At 41.3% G+C, this 17,878-nt stretch overlaps 1 protein-coding gene across 7 annotated transcripts in view; it reads left to right on the top strand.

Annotated features, from left to right (window-relative positions):
* MAST4 (microtubule associated serine/threonine kinase family member 4) overlaps positions 1–17,878 on the top strand; it is a 562,814-nt gene that overhangs the window by 279,452 nt on the left and 265,484 nt on the right. For all 7 annotated transcript variants that reach the window (XM_045075267.1, XM_013062463.2, XM_045075266.1 and 4 more), the window contains one exon: positions 9,578–9,609. In XM_045075267.1, coding sequence (XP_044931202.1) covers positions 9,578–9,609 — 32 coding nt within the window. The remainder of the gene's footprint in view (positions 1–9,577; positions 9,610–17,878) is intronic.

The raw sequence follows: 17,878 nt of genomic DNA, 5'->3' as shown, positions 1-17,878 counted from the left end.
TTTTGAAAGGTTCTCTGTACTTTGGGATGGCCCTTTTTCCTAAGCTCTGCATGGCACCCTGCCCTTAGCTCCTAGGGTTCTAAACCTTCCACTAGTTAAGCATTTATTCTCAACACCTTATAGATCCTATGCACATGTCTGTCTTGAATCTGCTCCTCTCTGACTTCCTCACTGCCTCTTCCTTGGTCCCTACTCCACCATGCTTTCCAGACAACTTCATAAACCCCCTAATTCCTTTCCTGTTTGTCCTTAATAAGCCATCTGACACCCTGATGGCAGAGTGATCTTTTTTAATGTGCAGACTTCACCATTTTTTCCCTCCTATTTAAAATGTTATAGGGGCATCTGGGCAGCTCATTTGGTTAAGTGTCTGCCTAAGGCTCGGGTCCTATCTCGGGGTCCTACGATCAAGCCCAGTGTCTGGCTTCCTGCTCAGGGGGGAGTCTGCTTCTCCCTCTCCCTCCATCCTTCCCCACAATTTGTACTCACTGTCTCTCTCTTTCTCTCAAATAAATAAAATCTTTCAAAAATAATAATAAAATGTTACTGAACTGCAAGAAACAGAACCCACAAGTTAAACTAGTTAAAACAGTAAAGAGAATCGAATGGCTCATGTGTCATGTATGAAAGATACCACCCAATACCCAGTTTCTAACCTTCTGTCTTATCTGCCATCTTCCATGTCTGTCTACCCTACGGCCGCCATTAGCTTCTTGGGGTTAGTGCACGTTCCTTCCAGGAGTTCTCTCCCAGGATCCTGGAAACACACATTGTTTTGCATCTTGTTTTCCCAGATTGAATCACATGCCATCTCTGGCCAAAGCAAATGAACTTTGTCATTAGCTTCACCGAACCTGAGCTAAGCCTGAGGGTTGAGAGTAGTGTGAGTTCCACCAGGTTTTGTTATCCCAAATAACAGGTAGCATCCTTGGGCGATAAGCAGTACTGACCCTCCTTACAGAAAACTGATCACCTCCTCCTTTGGTCCTGTTGCAAAATTTTAAAAGGTCTCTCTTCCAGGTTTTTCAGCACTAAAATTTACAGCAAATGGAATCCTTTCTCCCCAGAGCCTGGCACAGCACCCCCCACGTGGCCCTTATTAAAAAGTGTGTGCTAGAATAAAGGACCTCCATTTGCTTGCTTTCGTCCCTCCACGAGCCCCTGGGCTTCACCCTTGGCCAAAGATTGTGATTTATGCTTTTCTGAAATTACAGACCTACCTGTTCACAACCTGTATCATTCTTACTCTTTAGAGGAAAGGCTGCCCTCTTTGGTTATTCATTCCAGCCCTCTTTGCACAGGTACTCATTCAGAACCCCTCTCAGTGGCTCACATCTCCACCCTGCACAGTCCGTTGTAGGGGAACAAATTGGAACCTTATGACACTGGTTCAGATTCTGTTTCCAACATGTCCTGGCTTTGTGACTATGAGGCAATTACTAGTCTCCCCTGGGCTTTCAGTGGGAGGGCCTTAGGGTCCCGGCAGATAAAAAGGTGATGATGTTGTAAAATTCTTAGATTGAGTTTTTGATAAGAGCTTCTAAAACCGAAAGAGACAGATAGCCATATTGTGACTTAAGAAACTTTTTGTCTATGGAGAGAGCCTGTACGCCTAATGCCTAGTCATGTACCAGCTGATGACTTGGGTTCACAGCAGAAAAAAAGCCAGCCTGGCAAGAAAGCAAGATGGTAGCCACTTTCTTATTAAAAGAAAGTGAGGATGTGGTTTCTGATCAAGGAAAATGGCTATGGAAACCCAGCAAGCGTTTTGTGTCTACCTTTTATGGTTGATTGTATTGAGCTTTACAACTGCAAATAAATGCCTTTAAGTGTTTATAGATACAAAAATAGAATGAAATAGAGCCTGCGAGAAAGGGGAGATCCTTTGGGATTCTCCACCGATCTCACATTCCCACTGAGGGATTTTAGGGATGTTTTGCAGGTCAAATGGTATGAATATCCAGGCAGATCTTTGGAGGTCGACCTGCTGCTTTTCTAGCTGTACACTACAGGCTTTTAATGCAGAAAACCAATTCCTTTATGGGCCATTCACTGGAGTTTTCAAGCGCTGTTTGCACATAAGTTGCTGTTGACCACTGCTCTGATCCTAACCAAAGTGTCATGTAAGATCTGGTTCTGTAGTGTGAACTTGCCTGACCTGTGCTTCTGTCTTCACAAGTGACCCTTAGAAACAGAGGCCAGAAAAATGGGGCCCAAATCCCTTCTCTGGGAGAACCAGTTCCCAGATGAATCTGTACTCTTTGCTCATTTTATACCCTCCCACGTAGAGGGAGTTCCACTGAGGGTACCTCTCCTTGCCCTCCAGTGCTTCCCACTTGCAAAGGAAATAACTGAAAACTTGGAAGTTCACTCTTGTAATGATGGCAAGAAAACTAATATTCCATAAAGAAAAAAACCCGAAGGCAAAAGATTTATGCATATTCATTGTTCTTAAGGGAACTTAAAAGTATTGAGGCACCTGGTGACTCAGTTGGTTAAGGGTATGACTCCTGGTTTCCACTCGGATCATGATCTCAGGGTGCTGAGTTTGAGCCCATTCCCCAGTGCGGAGCCTGCTTAAGATTCTCTCGCTCTTTGTCCCCCCTGACCCCCATAGCTCTCTCGCTCTCTAAATAAATAAATAAATAAATAAGCGAGCAGATAAATAAATAAATAAGCAAGCGAGCAAGCAAGCAAGCAAGCACTAACCTCCACTAAATAACTTACACAGACCACTCTCCTTCTCAATCTCCCCGGGTGGAGTTCAGACATTGTTATTTTGAAAAGCTTCCTGGATGATATTAATGTGTCACCAGTTGCATTCAGACCCACTGCCTGAGCTGAATTATCTTCTCCCCTTTTATCTTCTGTCCACTGTTAGTGTTTACATGTTCAGGTAAAACTGCATAATCTCATACCTGGGATCTCTTTTCTTGTGTGCATATATGTTTCACCAGTTTGCTTTTTTTTTTTAAAGATCTTATTTGTCAGAGACCAAGAGAAAGAGAGAAAGAGAAAGAGAACACAAGCACACAAGCAGGGGAGTGGCAGGCAGAGGCAGAAGCAGACTCCCCGCTGAGCAAGGAGTCTGATGCAGGACTCGATCCCAGGACCCCAAGATCATGATTTGAGCCGAAGTGGAGGCTTCACTGACTGAGCCACCCAGGCATCACAGCCCCCCCTCCACCAGCTGGCTTTTGAATCTGTCATATTTTCTTTCCTCCTTAAGTGCCCTAAGCAGTGCCTGAAGTATTGCCCTGCATATCTTGGCTCTTTGGACTCTCTCCCTAAATTAACAGTTTGTCTGCAAATGTAGAATAGTTGTAACTCTCAATGACATGGTGAGTTTACCAATGACTATTTCTCCCACTGTACTGGTGAAGGGATCTAGTATTCTCCTCTGTTCCATGGCAGCTGAAGCAGAGTCCCAGGTATGATCATACTAACACTCTCAAAGAAGGGGAAAAACCCACTAGGAGTGAGGAGGGAAAGATGCACAGGCAGTTAAGTTTCACTTCTTGGAGGCTGGAGTTAAGTTCAGTGTTCAGTTGTGGGGCTGTCCCGAGTGTGGCCATGTTGTCTGGGGTTTAATTTCCTGGATTTTGTCCTGTTTTCTGATCTTGTCTGTGCTACCATCCTGTCACCTGTGTGAGAGCTACTATCCACCCAGTAGATTTTTTTCTACTTGTCGCCTGTCTCAATTTCTTGGTTATTAAGAACACTAGTTGCTGGGACGCCTGGGTGGCTCAGTTGGTTGAGCGGCTGCCTTCGGCTCAGGTCATAATACCAGCGTCCTTGGATGGAGTCCGCATCGGGCTCTCTGCTCGGCAGGGAGCCTGCTTCTCCCTCTGCCTCTGCCTGCCACTCTGTCTGCCTGTGCTCACTCTCTCTGACAAATAAATAAATAAAATCTTTAAAAAAAAAAAAAACCCTAGTTGCTGCATGTGCAATGCACCATTTAACAACACGTAGCATGATTCTCTGTCCTTGAAGATTTGAAATGTTGAGGTGCCCATGATGATGCATAAGGGTGTGCCTCTTTCTTCCCGTTCTTTTCCTGTCTCAGCCAGCCCGGGGCTTTACATGCCCTGTGTAGGGTAATAACTCCAAAGTCTTTTCCCAGCTCCAACCTCTTTCCTGAAACCAGGCTCGCAGAAGTCCAGCCACCTATTTGGAAATTTCTACTTGGAATCCTTAGAGTCATCTTGGATGAAACATGTCCAAACAAAACTCTTCTGCCCGCAAACTGTATTTGCTTAGGCAGAAAACTTCCTTGATTCCTCTCCTATTCTACACACAGTTCTTTTATAGGTTCTATAAAAATGTCTCTCAAATCTGACTGCTTCTCACCATCTTCATGGGTGGACCTAACCAAGTCTTCTTTCACAAAGATGACTTGCATAATCTCCTAAAAATTGGGCTAAACGTCTCCTTAAAATAATCTTAGAATATTTGGATGTTGATTTGTTCATCCTGTCCATCCTTCCCATCAGTTTTACTTTCTCCCTACCTCTCTTTCTTCTCCTGTGTGAGAAAGAACTTTTAAAATTTTTTTGAAATAATTTTTTTTTTAAAGATTTTATTTATTTATTTGTCAGAGAGAGAGTGAGCGAGAGCGAGCATAGGCAGACAGAGTGGAAGGCAGAGTCAGAGGGAGAAGCAGGCTTCCCTGCGGAGCAAAGAGCCCGATGTGGGACTCGATCCCAGGACGCCGGGATCATGACCTGAGCCGAAGGCAGCTGCTTAACCAACTGAGCCACCCAGGCGTCCCATTTTTGAAATAATTTTATATTTATAGAAAAGTTTTAAGACTTGAGAGAATTTCTGTATACTTTTCCACTGTGTTAATATGTTTCCTTTTCTTTTAAGATTTTATTTATTTATTTGAGAGAAAGAGAGCCTGAGCAGAGAAGCAAAGGAAGAAGAAGATCTCCCACTGAGCAGGGACCCTGACTCGGGTCTTGATCCCAGGACCCAGAGATCATGATCTGAGCCAAAGGCAGATGCTTAACCGACTGAGCCATCCAGGCACCCATCCACTATGTTAATATCTTTTATAGTCTGAATACATTTGTCAATAGCATGAAATTAACACTGGTATATTACTATTAACTAAACTCAGACTCTCTTTGGATATTAGCAGGTTTCCCCCTTTTTCTGATCCAGAAACTAGCTCAGGATCCTACATAGATTACATTTAGTCATCTCTCCCTCCTTTAATCTCTGACAGTTTCTCAAATGTTTCCTGTTTTTCACAATCCTGATGTTTTAAAGAGGACAGGTCAGATGTTCTGTAGAACGACCCTCAATTAGGGTTTGCCTTATGTTTTTTCATGATTAGACTGGACTTAAGGGTTTTTAGCAAGAAAACCTGAGGTGAAGCCCCTTCCCATAACATTGTATCAGGAGCACATGAGAGCGACCTAACTTAGCAGGTGGTGTTAATCTGAATCACTTGGTTAAGACCTTGTCTGTCAGGTTTCTCCACTGGAAAGTTGTTATTTTTCCCTTTCCCTATTCTAGTTTTGGAAGTGTGTCACTAAATCCAGCCAATCTCAGGGGGAAGAGAATTAAGCTCCACCTCTTAGAGAGAGGGTTATCTAATATATATATATATTTTTTTAAACGATTTCATTTATTTATTTGACAGAGAGAGAGATCACAACTAGGCCGAAAGGCAGACAGAGAGAGGGAGAAGCAGGCTCCCTGCTGAGCAGAGAGCCCAATTCGGGGCTTGATCCCAGGACCCCAAGATCATGACCTGAGCTAAAGGCATAGTCTTAACTCTGAGCCACCAAGGTGCTCCAATATATATTATTTGTGATATAATCACATCTCCTTTCTTTTAAAATCACAGAATGACCCATCAGTTAAAAAGAATAGCTCAGAGTCCCTAAACATATGTGAACATATTGTTCTAATTTTGTATGTATAACTATTAAAAATATTAAATAGGGGCACCTGGGTGGCTCAGTCGGTTAAGTGTCTGCCTTCTGCTTGGATCATGATCCCAGGGTCCTGGGATCAAGCCCCACATGGGGCTTCCTGCTCAGCGGGGAGCCTGCTTTTCTCTCTGTCACTCCCCCTGCTTGTGTTCCCTCTCTCACTGTGTCTCTCTCTGTCAAATAAATAAAACCTTAAAAAAACCCATATTAAATAGTACATTCTTTTAAAATTACCATTGTGGAAATTGTCTATACATATGAAACATCGCAGTTTTCTCTCTTGCCTTCATGAATAAAACAAGTTATTTTCTTCTTTTGTGCCCAAGGTTGATGGGGGTGGGGGAGTATGAGGTGGAGGGGGTCCGGGTGGGGGGAAGAAGCTGAATCATTTCGTAGGACTCTTTTGTTCCCGGATTCTCCTAAAATTCTCTTACTGGGTTTGAGGGACCCTTGTTTGTCCTCACTCTTATCCAGGAATCACAAGAAGATCACAGTGTTCTCAAACAAAACTAACTTAGCTTCATTCACCCTTATTTTCCGAATGCATATAAGCTAGTTAGCACTTTTAGAAAGGGGGGGTGGGCAAAGGAAATCGTACTGTCAGCAAGTAACGATACACAGCAATTCTAAAAAGATGTTAGAAATCACTGAGAAATCAGTATCCATGAAAACCATTTAAAAAATTTTACTGTTCTTGGGGCTCCTGGGTGGCTCAGTCAGTTAAGTGTCTGCCTTCAGCTGAAATCATGATCCCAGAGTCCTGGAATTGAGCCCCGCATTGGGCTCCCTGCTCAGCAGGAAGCCTGCTTCTCCCTCTCCCTATGCCTGCTGTTCTGTGGACTTGTGCCCTCTATCTCTCTGTCAAATAAATAAAATCTTTTAAAAAAAATTGTAATGTTCTTGAATGTACTCTTAGGAGTGTCTTTAATCCTGTGATGATTAATAGTTCCATATTGTTTAATTCAGGCAGATACTTCCTGACCTTTACTCTCTTTGTCCCACACTTCTTCCCTCCCCTAATCCTTACCTGATGCTAAATTATTAACGTGCATTCCAGATCTCCTAAGCAGAAGCTTTGGTTTATGACTCGGACCAATACCTTATGTCTTACCTAATTATCTAAGTATGTGTTAGTGCCCTTCACATGACATTAAGAAAATAAAATGAAGACATGTGCACGATGTACGACAGGGGCTTCGGCAGAAAATGCACTGCCGCCGCTCACTGACTTCTGCGGGCTTCGGCTCGATCAGTGTGTGGTCCCCATGCATGAGCCACCCATTGCTCTGTCTGCAATCGCTGGGTCCTCCTGGAATCCGCTGCCATTTGAAGCCACTGTTCACAAGGTCTTGGCCACAGCGCATTCATTTCTCTCACTTTATTACCATCACATCTGATTCCAATTTGCTCCCAAATTGAGTTTCCAGTGCCGAGTCTGACATTCAAACCGTCAGGTGGATTAGCTCCCTCAGCTTGGTTAGCGTGGAGGCTTCAGGTCAGTCGACAGTGGCCGATTAAATGTCCTCTGCTCCTCGTCCTGGAGCCTCGGAGGCCGTCCCATGGAGCAGCAGCACCAGGTTACGCACCGTGACCTTTCTCCTTGCTTGGAGCTCATCATGCTAGATGCTGGACCTATTGGAAAGACTTCTGATTAAAAACAGAGTTGGTTTTTATCCCTTATCTTGCTGTTTCAGCAGTTTGTTTTTTTTTTTTTTCTTCTCAGAGCAGAGCAGAGCAGCCAGCTTACGGTTGGGTCATTTGGTGAACTGTGATTAATTGAACTATTTGGGGATCATTCATTTGGCCCTTTGCCTCTCATATCATGAGTGATCTATTTGCATATGGAGTTGAAATAACATCTGACTGACTCTGTTATTAATGATAACCCATCAGCCCTGCCTCCTTTTCTTGCTGCGCTGTTGTCAGATCAGCTCACAGGACCACAGTGTTTTCTTTCTCGAGCTCTAGGCCTTTGCTGTGCAGCGGGCTTCCATAATTCCTTTCTAATAGATACACGGACCCGTGAACGATTGCTTCTAGGGAGTTGTTCTTCTCTTCTTGCTTTTCTCTTTTTAACCTGCAAACAAAACACATGTCTCAGTGCTTGTCATCACCAAAGATAGACTTGCTCATTGGTTTTCCATTTACATCTCAGTTCACAAGGAAAACAGGCTTGACCAGAGACTTTTCATCTTGTCCTTAGGGGGTTTAGTAAATGAAGGTGCACTTAGGTTTCACAATCAAGCATCCAAGTTGAGCAAGCCCTGTAATTTCTCGGAGATAATCAAGGATTGGAGAAAAAAGCGAAACAAAACAAAAATACAGTGTTTCATCTCTGAACCTTGAGGCTCTTGAGAAGAGAAAGAGCTCCTGCTTCTAAAATGGTTTCCTTGTTTCTTCTTGTAATTAAACAGTGATAGGATTATTATAACTGTATGGGAATACATTTGCCAGTTAATAAGTAGGGTGGGTTACATTTAAAGCAACGTCCTCCCCTCGGTCTGCTCCTTTCAAGGCCGTGTTCTGTAAGCTGTGCTGGGATAAATTGTGCTGTTTAGAAGTAAGATCTGCGGTCATTGTCTGTGACACCCATTTAGGGATCCAATAAAAATAGGGGACAGGAAAGGTGAATTTGAAGCCGAGGGGGAAACACCTTTCAAAAAAGCTTTTGGAAGGCAAAAAAAGAAAAAGGAAAAAAAGGTAATTATAGGAATGAAAAACTAAATTTAGTCAAGTCTTTCAAATTTATACTAGTTTTCTTTTGTTTGTTTGTTTAAATAGCCTGATGACTCATGACTTCCTATTCCTTAATTATTGTTATCACATAATCATTCTTGAGGACCAAGGCTTCTGAAATCTCCATTCCTGGGTGAAGATATTTCTGTATCCCTTTCTGTCTCCTTGGTTGGCTTTTTTGTTTGTTTGTTTGTTTTCACAGTCTCCCCTATAGTTAGGTGGATAGTGATCTTAATTAGTGATTAGCGTGAGAGCACCCTTTTGAAGACTTTAAAGCACTCTATTAATTGTTGCTGTCTGGTTACCTTTCGAGAGATTCATTAACCTACTTTTAAATAACCAAAGTCCTAAACTGCATTTATGTTAAGAAATGAAACCAGAAGGATATCTTTGGGTTTATTTAAGCAAATCATAGTAATGTGTAATCTTTGGTATGCACAGGGTCTTGCACGAGTTTATTTCTGTTGGGGGTGAATAGCTGGATTTCACTGCCCCCCCCCCCATTTCACCTCTCATTTAATTATAATCCTGCAAAATTTCTGCTCCTCCTTCTATCCCTTTTCTCTTTGGATAAGTCCTTTGGTTCCTCCAGTTTTCCCGAAGCTCAATTTTAGGGCCATGGGGCTCAATTTAGTATTCTATTGTCCTTGCTTTGAGAGGAATAGTGCCTTTTCTGTTTTGGAATTTAGATGAACTATGTTTGTAATTTCAACACAACATGTAAAGAGAACAATGTAAGAAGGGATCCAGCCTAAAATCATGACGTTAAAATCTTTTCCTTGTGGAAAATGCTAAATCAAGCATAATGAAGAATTAGGCTATCTCTTTGGTGCCTTATTAGGCTAAGGTTAATGTGACCTCTCATGTAGGTGTTTTGTTTTGTTTTTCTTTTGCAGAAGGAGCTCAGTCTCCCCAGAAGAGGAAGTTTGTAAGTAGCCTAATTTTGTTTCCTTATTATTACTATGTTGTACAGTTTGTAATGTGGTTATTCTCCAACTTGTTAGGATTTTCAGGCAAATGGAGGATTAATGATAATCAACTGAATTGAGGAAACAGACACTTTGCATTTACTTATAAATGTCACATATTCATTATTTCAGGATAAGCTGAAGAAACTTTCTAGATTTTGTCCTTATGGGTGTTGTAAGCCAAAATGCTTACTTATTCCTGGGGCAATCTTAATTAAAAAAAAAAAAAATTCTCTTAGGTAATCAAGCAAACACATTATTTGGTCTGCAAATGGTATAAATGGATCCGAGTCAAAAATTAGTGTTCTCCTATATGTTCTAGAAATCTGTGATTGTTTTTTATGCTATGGATTTTATGCAAAGGAAATGATAAACTTTTGCCATGATGATGAGGAATTTAAGTCAGCTGAACTTTCTGTTAGATCTGGATCTTATTGCATTGACTGATGTCATGGTCTTATTTTAAAAATAGCAGATTTATGAACCTCAACCTGATTTCTTCATAGTTTGTTCCAACCTTTTGTTTTGAAGGCCAATAATATATTTGCATAAATCATTGTTTGTTTTGGTTTTTTGTTTGTTTGTTTTACCATTAGCAAGTTGCAGAAGGAAATTAATTACTTTCTGTGTTCCACTAAATTTAGGGTAGATTTGTTACCAACCAGTGTTGTGTAAGGGCTGATCTGGAAATACTGGGATTTGGTATCTACATTACAGAATCGAGTGGATGGGCAATGTCCTTTTTATAGAAAAGTATAATATTTCAAGTAGGTTGATACAGATCTCAACTTAAAGTATTAGAATTGTATGTGGTAATTGTTGGAAGATTGTATTCATTTTGTTTACCAGTTTTTAGATTATGTCAGTTTTTGCATCTGAGAACCAAAATTTCATCTTCTATGAAGATTTCAGTACTATCTATTTTGGTTCTTAACGTTTTACAGCTTTAGGGTGCCTGGAGGATATGGGATCATTGTTTTTGAAGACTGTGTCTGGATAAATTTTCACAGACTTCCAGCTTTCATCTGTGTGTGCTAGAGGTTAATGACCTAAAAGTTGGCCGTAGAAAATGCCTTTAGAATAAAAACCTTGGCTTCTTCTGAATCATGATTAGGACTCTCTCCTAGACCTGGAAAAGTCCAAACATTTTGGTATTTCTAATCAAGATAAAAAATAAGAGATAAGAAAACCCGAAGTAAAACTACATGAAATATCTTACTAGGAAAAAAATATCTTTTCCCTTGTACCTTTATTTAACGCTTAAATTATCCTAGGTTTGTCTTTAATACTTTATTTGAGAAGTTCAGAATTTCAGTCAGATTTTCTTTTTGCCTTTATATTAGGTTACTTATTTTTTCTTTTAGTTTTTGAGTTAGTATGTTTCCTGTAAATTTTTATTAAGGTCATGTTAATTACAAATTAGATTCCCCATGTCTATTTAAGGGCCTCCTTTTGTAGTATCTCCTTATCTCACATCTCCCTGTATAAGTCTGTTAATGTTAGCTGATAACTGTGGGTTGGTGGGAGAAAATAGAAGATACATTTAAATTTCTTGACTTGGGAGCATAGAATCTTTCATGAATGAAAAGGGTGACGGCATAAGTTTCTTTGACACCCATGCTTTGAAAGCTTAAGAGAAACATAGAATTACATTTCAGTCATTTAAATCTCATCCTTGGGGCACCTGGGTGGCTCACTGGGTTAAAGCCTCTGCCTTTGGCTCAGGTCATGATCCCAGGGAGTCTCCTTCCACCCCTCTCTCTCTCTGCCGACTTGTGATCTCTGCCTGTCAAATAAATAAGTAAGATCTTTAAAAAAAAAAAAAAAAATCTCATCCTTAATAAAAGTCAATTGATACATCAATCAGATAATGGAAGTAAAACATAGCATGTACATCAACATAAATCTACCTTTTCCTTTTTTAGTGAATTCTGTGGAAATTAATATTCCAAGTTAAAAAAAAAAGAAAGAAGATGCTCTTTTGTATTTTTTAAATTAAATTAATTCATTTATTTTCAGAAAAACAGTATTCATTATTTTTTCACCACACCTAGTGCTCCATGCAATCTGTGCCCTCTATAATACCCACAAGGCACCACAACCTCCCACCCCCCGCCCCTTCAAAACCCACAGATTGTTTTTCAGAGTCCATAGTCTCTCATGGTTCACCTCCCCTTCCAATTTCCCCCAACTCCCTTCTCCTCTCTAACTCCCCATTGTCCTCCATGTTATTTGTTATGCTCCACAAATAAGTGAAACCATATGATAGTTGACTCTCTCTGCTTGACTTATTTCACTCAGCATAATCTCTTCCAGTCCGGTCCATGTTGCTACAAAAGTTGGGTATTTTTAATTAAATATTCCCAGTAGAATTAATGGTGTATGATAGAGATGTTCTGGGACTTGACACCACTCAGCATTTTCATTGACCCCCATATAAAACGTTAGTAATTAATTTCCTCATGCAGTTGTTTTATGACTTGGAGAAAAAGAAAATTTTTTTGAAGATTTTATTTATTTATTTGACAGAGAGAGAGAGAGAGATCACAAACAGGTAGAGAAGCAGGCTCCCTGCTGAGCAGAGAGCCCGATGTGGGGCTTGACCTGAGCGGAAGGCAGAGACTTAACTCACTGAGCCACCCAGGCTCCCCAAAAAGAAAATATTTTTAAAAATAATTGCTAGAGTGATTTAATACAAGTCTAATGAAAAATCTAATGAAGAAGGGCACAAGTCACGCTTGTCAACGTAACTATTCCTGGTTATTAAAACTTGTTAACACTTAGTTCTTGTATTTACTGGTTAAACGCCTCTGGCATAAGTGTTTTCAGATCTTGTAGTATCTTCTCCCAGAGAGATTGAGGATTTGATTTCACTGTTCTGTTGAATCTTGTTTCCATGTTAACAGTAAGCAAATACACAGGGTGATGGATTCCTCATTGCTTGTAGTTAAAAAGTGGTGCGGCGGAATGTGTTGGGGGTAGGATGGGCTGGGGGTGGAGGGGTAGGGGAAGATGTGTGCCTTCAGAAAGGCTGTGCTCCTGGAAGAAGGTGCCTGATTTTGTTATACCTGGGGCTTCAGCTTTGTAGGTCTTGAAGGATGATATTTTTAAAATGCATTGTCATCATTCAAGCACTTAGGGATTTATCAGATTTTTTAAAAGATTTAGTATTGTCTTACAGATAATTTTTATGTCTGGAATCACAAAAACATGTTTTATATATGTGAAAGTTAAAGCTATCACAATGGATCACAGAAAATAGGTTTTTCTTTTTATTACTATCTTAAAGTATAACAAAACCAAACTGCCTTCTGTCCAAAAGATAATCCAATTCCTCAGGAATTTGTAAAATATGATCATTTTCTCAAGAAATCACTTGAAATCTGTGTTGTTTCATATATGTTTTAAAAGGTTGCAAAGGGAATGATTCTGTCCTTTTTTTGTATGGGGCAAAGGGGCAACAGAGGAGAAGTCAAAGGACCTGCTTTCCAGGCAAGATGTTACTAAATGACCAGTGACTCCAGATCAGATTTTCAGAGGTTTTCTCAGTCCTTTATCAAGTTAAGAGTCCCAGATGTCCTCTCCATGCTGACTGCTTGGATAGCTGGACTTCAGCTACTGCCTTCCCCCTTTCAAGGAGGAAGCCACATGCTAAGTAGCCACATGCTAAGACTTGATCCTAGATCCTTCCAGCACTTTCCGTCTCTTTCTCTTTGGAACTAAAGTTGTGATACTCTCTGCTCTTTCTCCTATAAGCTACCTGTCAAAAACTGGAGACCCTTTGAATAAATCATGATATAATCATTCAGTGAAATACTATACAGCAGGTAGAATGAATGAACTGGAACATAAGTATCAACACATAATAGTATCAAAAATGTGCAGAACAGAAGCTAAAAGCAAATTGCATTTACAAGAAAGTATTTACATGATAAAATTTTAAAATGTGCAAAATAAGACATTTGTTGGTGAATGCAAACATGTACAGTAAAAATATAAAAACATGCATGGGTGACAAATTATAGTACTAAATGCTACAGGGGTTTCATGTGTGTAATTGATGTGGTAGATACATGGATATTTACAGTATACTCTCTCATTTTGATATTCTTGAACTATTTTATTTAAAATACTCAGTAATTACATGAAGGTAAGATTTCAGACTGTTTTATCCAATATGTATGGAGAATTTAACAATGATTTGAAGGGGAAAATTAGGTAAATTTTACCTGTTTTGAATGAAAGGTTGTACCCAATCTGTATTTATTTTTGTTTTACTCTTGTTTTTTTGTGACTTGAAGATTGGCTCAAATGAGTACAGTTTTATAGTTGCTGGAATATCTGCTGTGGCAGGTACCTTACTAGTTAATGCCAAAGCATCGTAATAAATTTTGGTACTTGTGGAGAAAGGAGGCATGTGAGATGATATCTGAAATGGGACATTATGACATTTAGCTGCAGAATTAGATTTGTTGTCTTGAATTTTCAGGCCTTTAAGAGAAGTGACTGACTTATCTTTATCTATCACAGGATGCCCAGTATGGTCACATACAGAGTATGGGTGTTGGGAGATGACCCACAATGTCTGTCTCCCCCTAGCCAGACAGTGAGCCTCCCAGCAGGGTGAACTGTCCTGCTTTTGCTCAGAGTTCCTGTCACAATGTGTTGAGGACTCATAGTGATTCTGTGTCTGGTCAGCTCATGCCGATCTTTCTTGGTTTAAATTCAGTGTGCAATACATAGGTGCTCTTGAAATTCTTTTTATTTTCCTAATGACAACGAATCTAAACAGTCCGTATTGATGTAAGTGCTCATGGTGTTTTGGGTCCCTTATCTAGTCTTTACCCATAGTTAGATCAGAGCAAGAGGCAAGACTGGGAATTGTTTGTTTTCGGACAGAGAAGGTGCTAAAAACCCAAGATAAGTGGTGAGGAACAAGGCCAGGGTGGCCCAGGCAGCTACATTTTATTTTTTAAAGGACCCTTTTGTGTTTTGTTAATTGTCTGAGTGAACATTTCTCCCAGGCAGAGACAACCTCTGTTTTCATAGAATTCCTCCAGGGAGAGGTGCCGGAAGTGAGCTGGAGTCCAGTCCCTCTCCTCCTCCGTTGTTTTCCAGCTATCTTTCAGATGTCTTTATACAGAGAAGGAAACTGCACTATCTATTCTTAGCAAGGAAATTCTCCTTGCTACTTAAATAGTGTTTCTTCTATGTCTTTTAATCATGAGCATAGAGGGCACTGTTTTATGGAGCTGGGTTGATGTAGAATTCATAAAACTATGTGAATAGTTACCACTTGATTAGAGTAGAATCAGTGACTTGACACTTGGCCAGGTCTTTGCCCAGACACCTTTTAAAGCAGCATCCAGCAGTTGAAACCCAAGCAGATGCCGCTCCTGGTGTGCACAAAGGTCCTGAAAAAGTGTGTTTCTGCATGCCCAGCAGTCTTTGGGAGGATGGAAATGCCTAAAAGACATCTTAGGAGTCTTGGCTTATTTTAATAATTTCTTGATGTAGCAACAGTACTTGTTGTATCCAGTAATTGTTCCTCTCCCTGGAGTCTTGTCCCCTCTCCATTCACGCTTTCCGTCTGCTATCTCCAAGTTCAGGAGGCAGCTGGGGGCTAGCAGGAGTGGGTGTGGCACCCGTAGCTAGCTGTCTGCTGGCATCCAGCTGTTTCAGGTCTCCTAGGAAACCCACCTCCCCATGTACAGAGAAGGCAGGCATCTTAAATATACCTGCCACAGTGCCAGACATCCTCGTACCAGAAATCCATTCAGTTAGAGCTCGGAGATGTTTTCTCTTCGGTGTCTCATGGACTTGTGCATAGCTTTGGGCCGCAGGTCCCTGTGCCGTTTAGCACGGAGGCAAACAGTTCTTTACTGGAATTCGTCTCCTGGGTGGGTGGGACAGGAGGCCACCAGATAGGGGAGCAGCCTTCCAGAACTCTTCTGCCCCACGTGTAAGTTAATGAACATAGGAATGAGTGGCAGACTGACTTCCCTTCTTTCTAATTTTGACTCTCTGGGGCAGGGCAGGAAATGGATAGGAGATGAGTCAGCAGCAGAGGGAGAGTGTTGTAAGAGGGTGGTCAGGACAATGGAGGCAGAGGACCTTGAGGGTTGTCGAAAGGTTCTGGGTGGAACTGGGCCTGCTGGACGTAGAAGGTGGCTTTTCTCACTGTAGATATATTGAACTGAAGGTACAGGGTTAGGATGGAATTTCTCGTTTTGAGACCACCTGGGAAGTGGCCCTCCGTGTAATTTAATAGGCTTGGGACGATGTGCTTGGCATGTGTAGAAATGTCTGTTTTCTGAAAAGAAGGCTTATTTTCCCACTGGTTTCAGCCAGAGCGTACTCCCTTGACTTTCTAAACAGTGTTCAGAAAAAGTAGTTTGAGTAAAATGAGTAGTTTCAGTCTAGACTGCAAGGAGAGGGAATCACCTTCATTTCACAATGGAGTTGCATTAGATTTTTGTGAGATTTTCAGCAAGGTGAGGGCAACATTTCCTGAAATGGAGGGAAAGGGCTTAATCCAAGCACACCAAAGGCTATGTAAACCACACTTGTTATTTGGATGCATTTTAAAATAAATTAGCTTCCTTTTTAGTACTTTCTTCCCTCCCGCACCCATAGATACGGAAGCAAAAACACAATATCTCTTGTCAAAGCTGAATGGAAGTCCAGTGTCATTTTTAATGTTAGAAACCCAGAAACAAAACGAAGAAGAAATTGAGTGTTGCATCCGAATTAGCATTTAAAGTGGCATGTTTATATCAAAAGAGAATGGTGTAATATATCCTGAGAGTAAAGAGAGGACTGCAGCCTGTGAAAGAATGTCAATTGCATTTATATATTCATCGAAGAGCTGGTTTGGTATTTGGCCTGTGTTGGCAGCGGCCTTTATTCTGCCTGTCCTCATCTTCTGCGAAGGGAGCTGGGGAGGGACCTGCCAGGTGGAAGCAAAGTTGGATTGATCCTCTGACCTTAGAAAATTGTAGGGAAACCTTAATTTTGCCCCAAGGCAAGAAGGGCTAGGTCCCCTCGGGAGGGTTCTCAAAATACACCTGCATTTCCAAACACACCTGGGAGTGCAGATTAGAATCTGGGCGTGTTGGGGGTGGAGGCTGTTAGACCTTCACCCGGTTCTCCACGTGAGCCTAAAATGCCGCCCCCCCTACCTCCCCATGGTGAGAAGTGTTAGAGCTTCAGGGCCTGTATGGTGGCAAAGTGGATTTCTGGATGCCCCTAAGGCCAGAGGATAAGTTCTCTACTTCATCTTTGCTAGAATAACTCTTTAACAAAAACGAATCAAGCAGGAATTTGGAGAGTTTTTCAGTGAGCACTCCTCACTCTGAGAGGCTTGTGTAGGCTTGTACAGCAAACCCCCGAGGCTGGTGAGTGATTGCCTCTGGTTTCTCACTAAAAGCCACCTTTTCAGGTCTATTCCTCAGTGGGCATTTCAGAGCATGGGCTGAGGAGCCACACACACTGCCTGGATTTCAATCCTACTTCTGCCATTTAACTAGTGCTGTGACTTTCAGAAGGTCACTGAGCCTCTAGGTGTCTTTGCTTCCTCATTTGTAAAATGGGAAGTGTCTTGAGAATTAAATCAGCTAATATTTGTAAAGTGTTTACAACAGTGTGTGGCCTACTTTAAGTACTAAGTACATGTTCTGTAAAATAAAGAGTACCAGCAGTGAAGCCCTCCCTGTGCCATCCCCTCCCCCATCTCTTATTTTTGTTCTCTAGAGTTAGACCAAAGACTGCAAAATAGGCTGGGAAAATTCCTTTAAAGCTGGATCATTTGCAGAGCATTTTCTGAGGAGCTGAGATTTTCTCAGCTTTTGTTAGTGGTGAGGTTTTTAAGAGGGCGTTTGGCCCAAGAGCCTTGGGTAGACCTTTCCCTTGCATCCCATGATGGTCAAACCTGGTAACAGGAGATTTCTAGGTGTGCTGTGGGGACGGACTCCACACGTGTTCTGGCTCTGTGTCATCAGGCTATGAGGGAACTCTTTGTGCTCAGTGACCCCTCTTCCAGAATAAGCCATCACCCTAGACCTGCCTATCCTTTTTCTCAGCATACTATACAGTTCAGTTCTTAAAATTGTGTTTTGGGGTAGACAGGTGTTGAGGAAAATGAAGCGGGCTATTATTTATGTCCGTACCAAAAATTTTAGTCAGAATTTCATACCTGGAAGAAACTTGAACAGAACTCTGACTGGGCAA

Source organism: Mustela putorius, unplaced genomic scaffold (assembly GCF_011764305.1).
Source record: "Mustela putorius furo isolate JIRA1106 unplaced genomic scaffold, ASM1176430v1.1 tig00000145_pilon_pilon_pilon, whole genome shotgun sequence".
Lineage (NCBI taxonomy): Eukaryota > Metazoa > Chordata > Mammalia > Carnivora > Mustelidae > Mustela > Mustela putorius.
The sequence above is the reverse complement of the archived record's forward strand: the minus strand, read 5'-3'. Positions and strand labels throughout refer to the sequence as shown.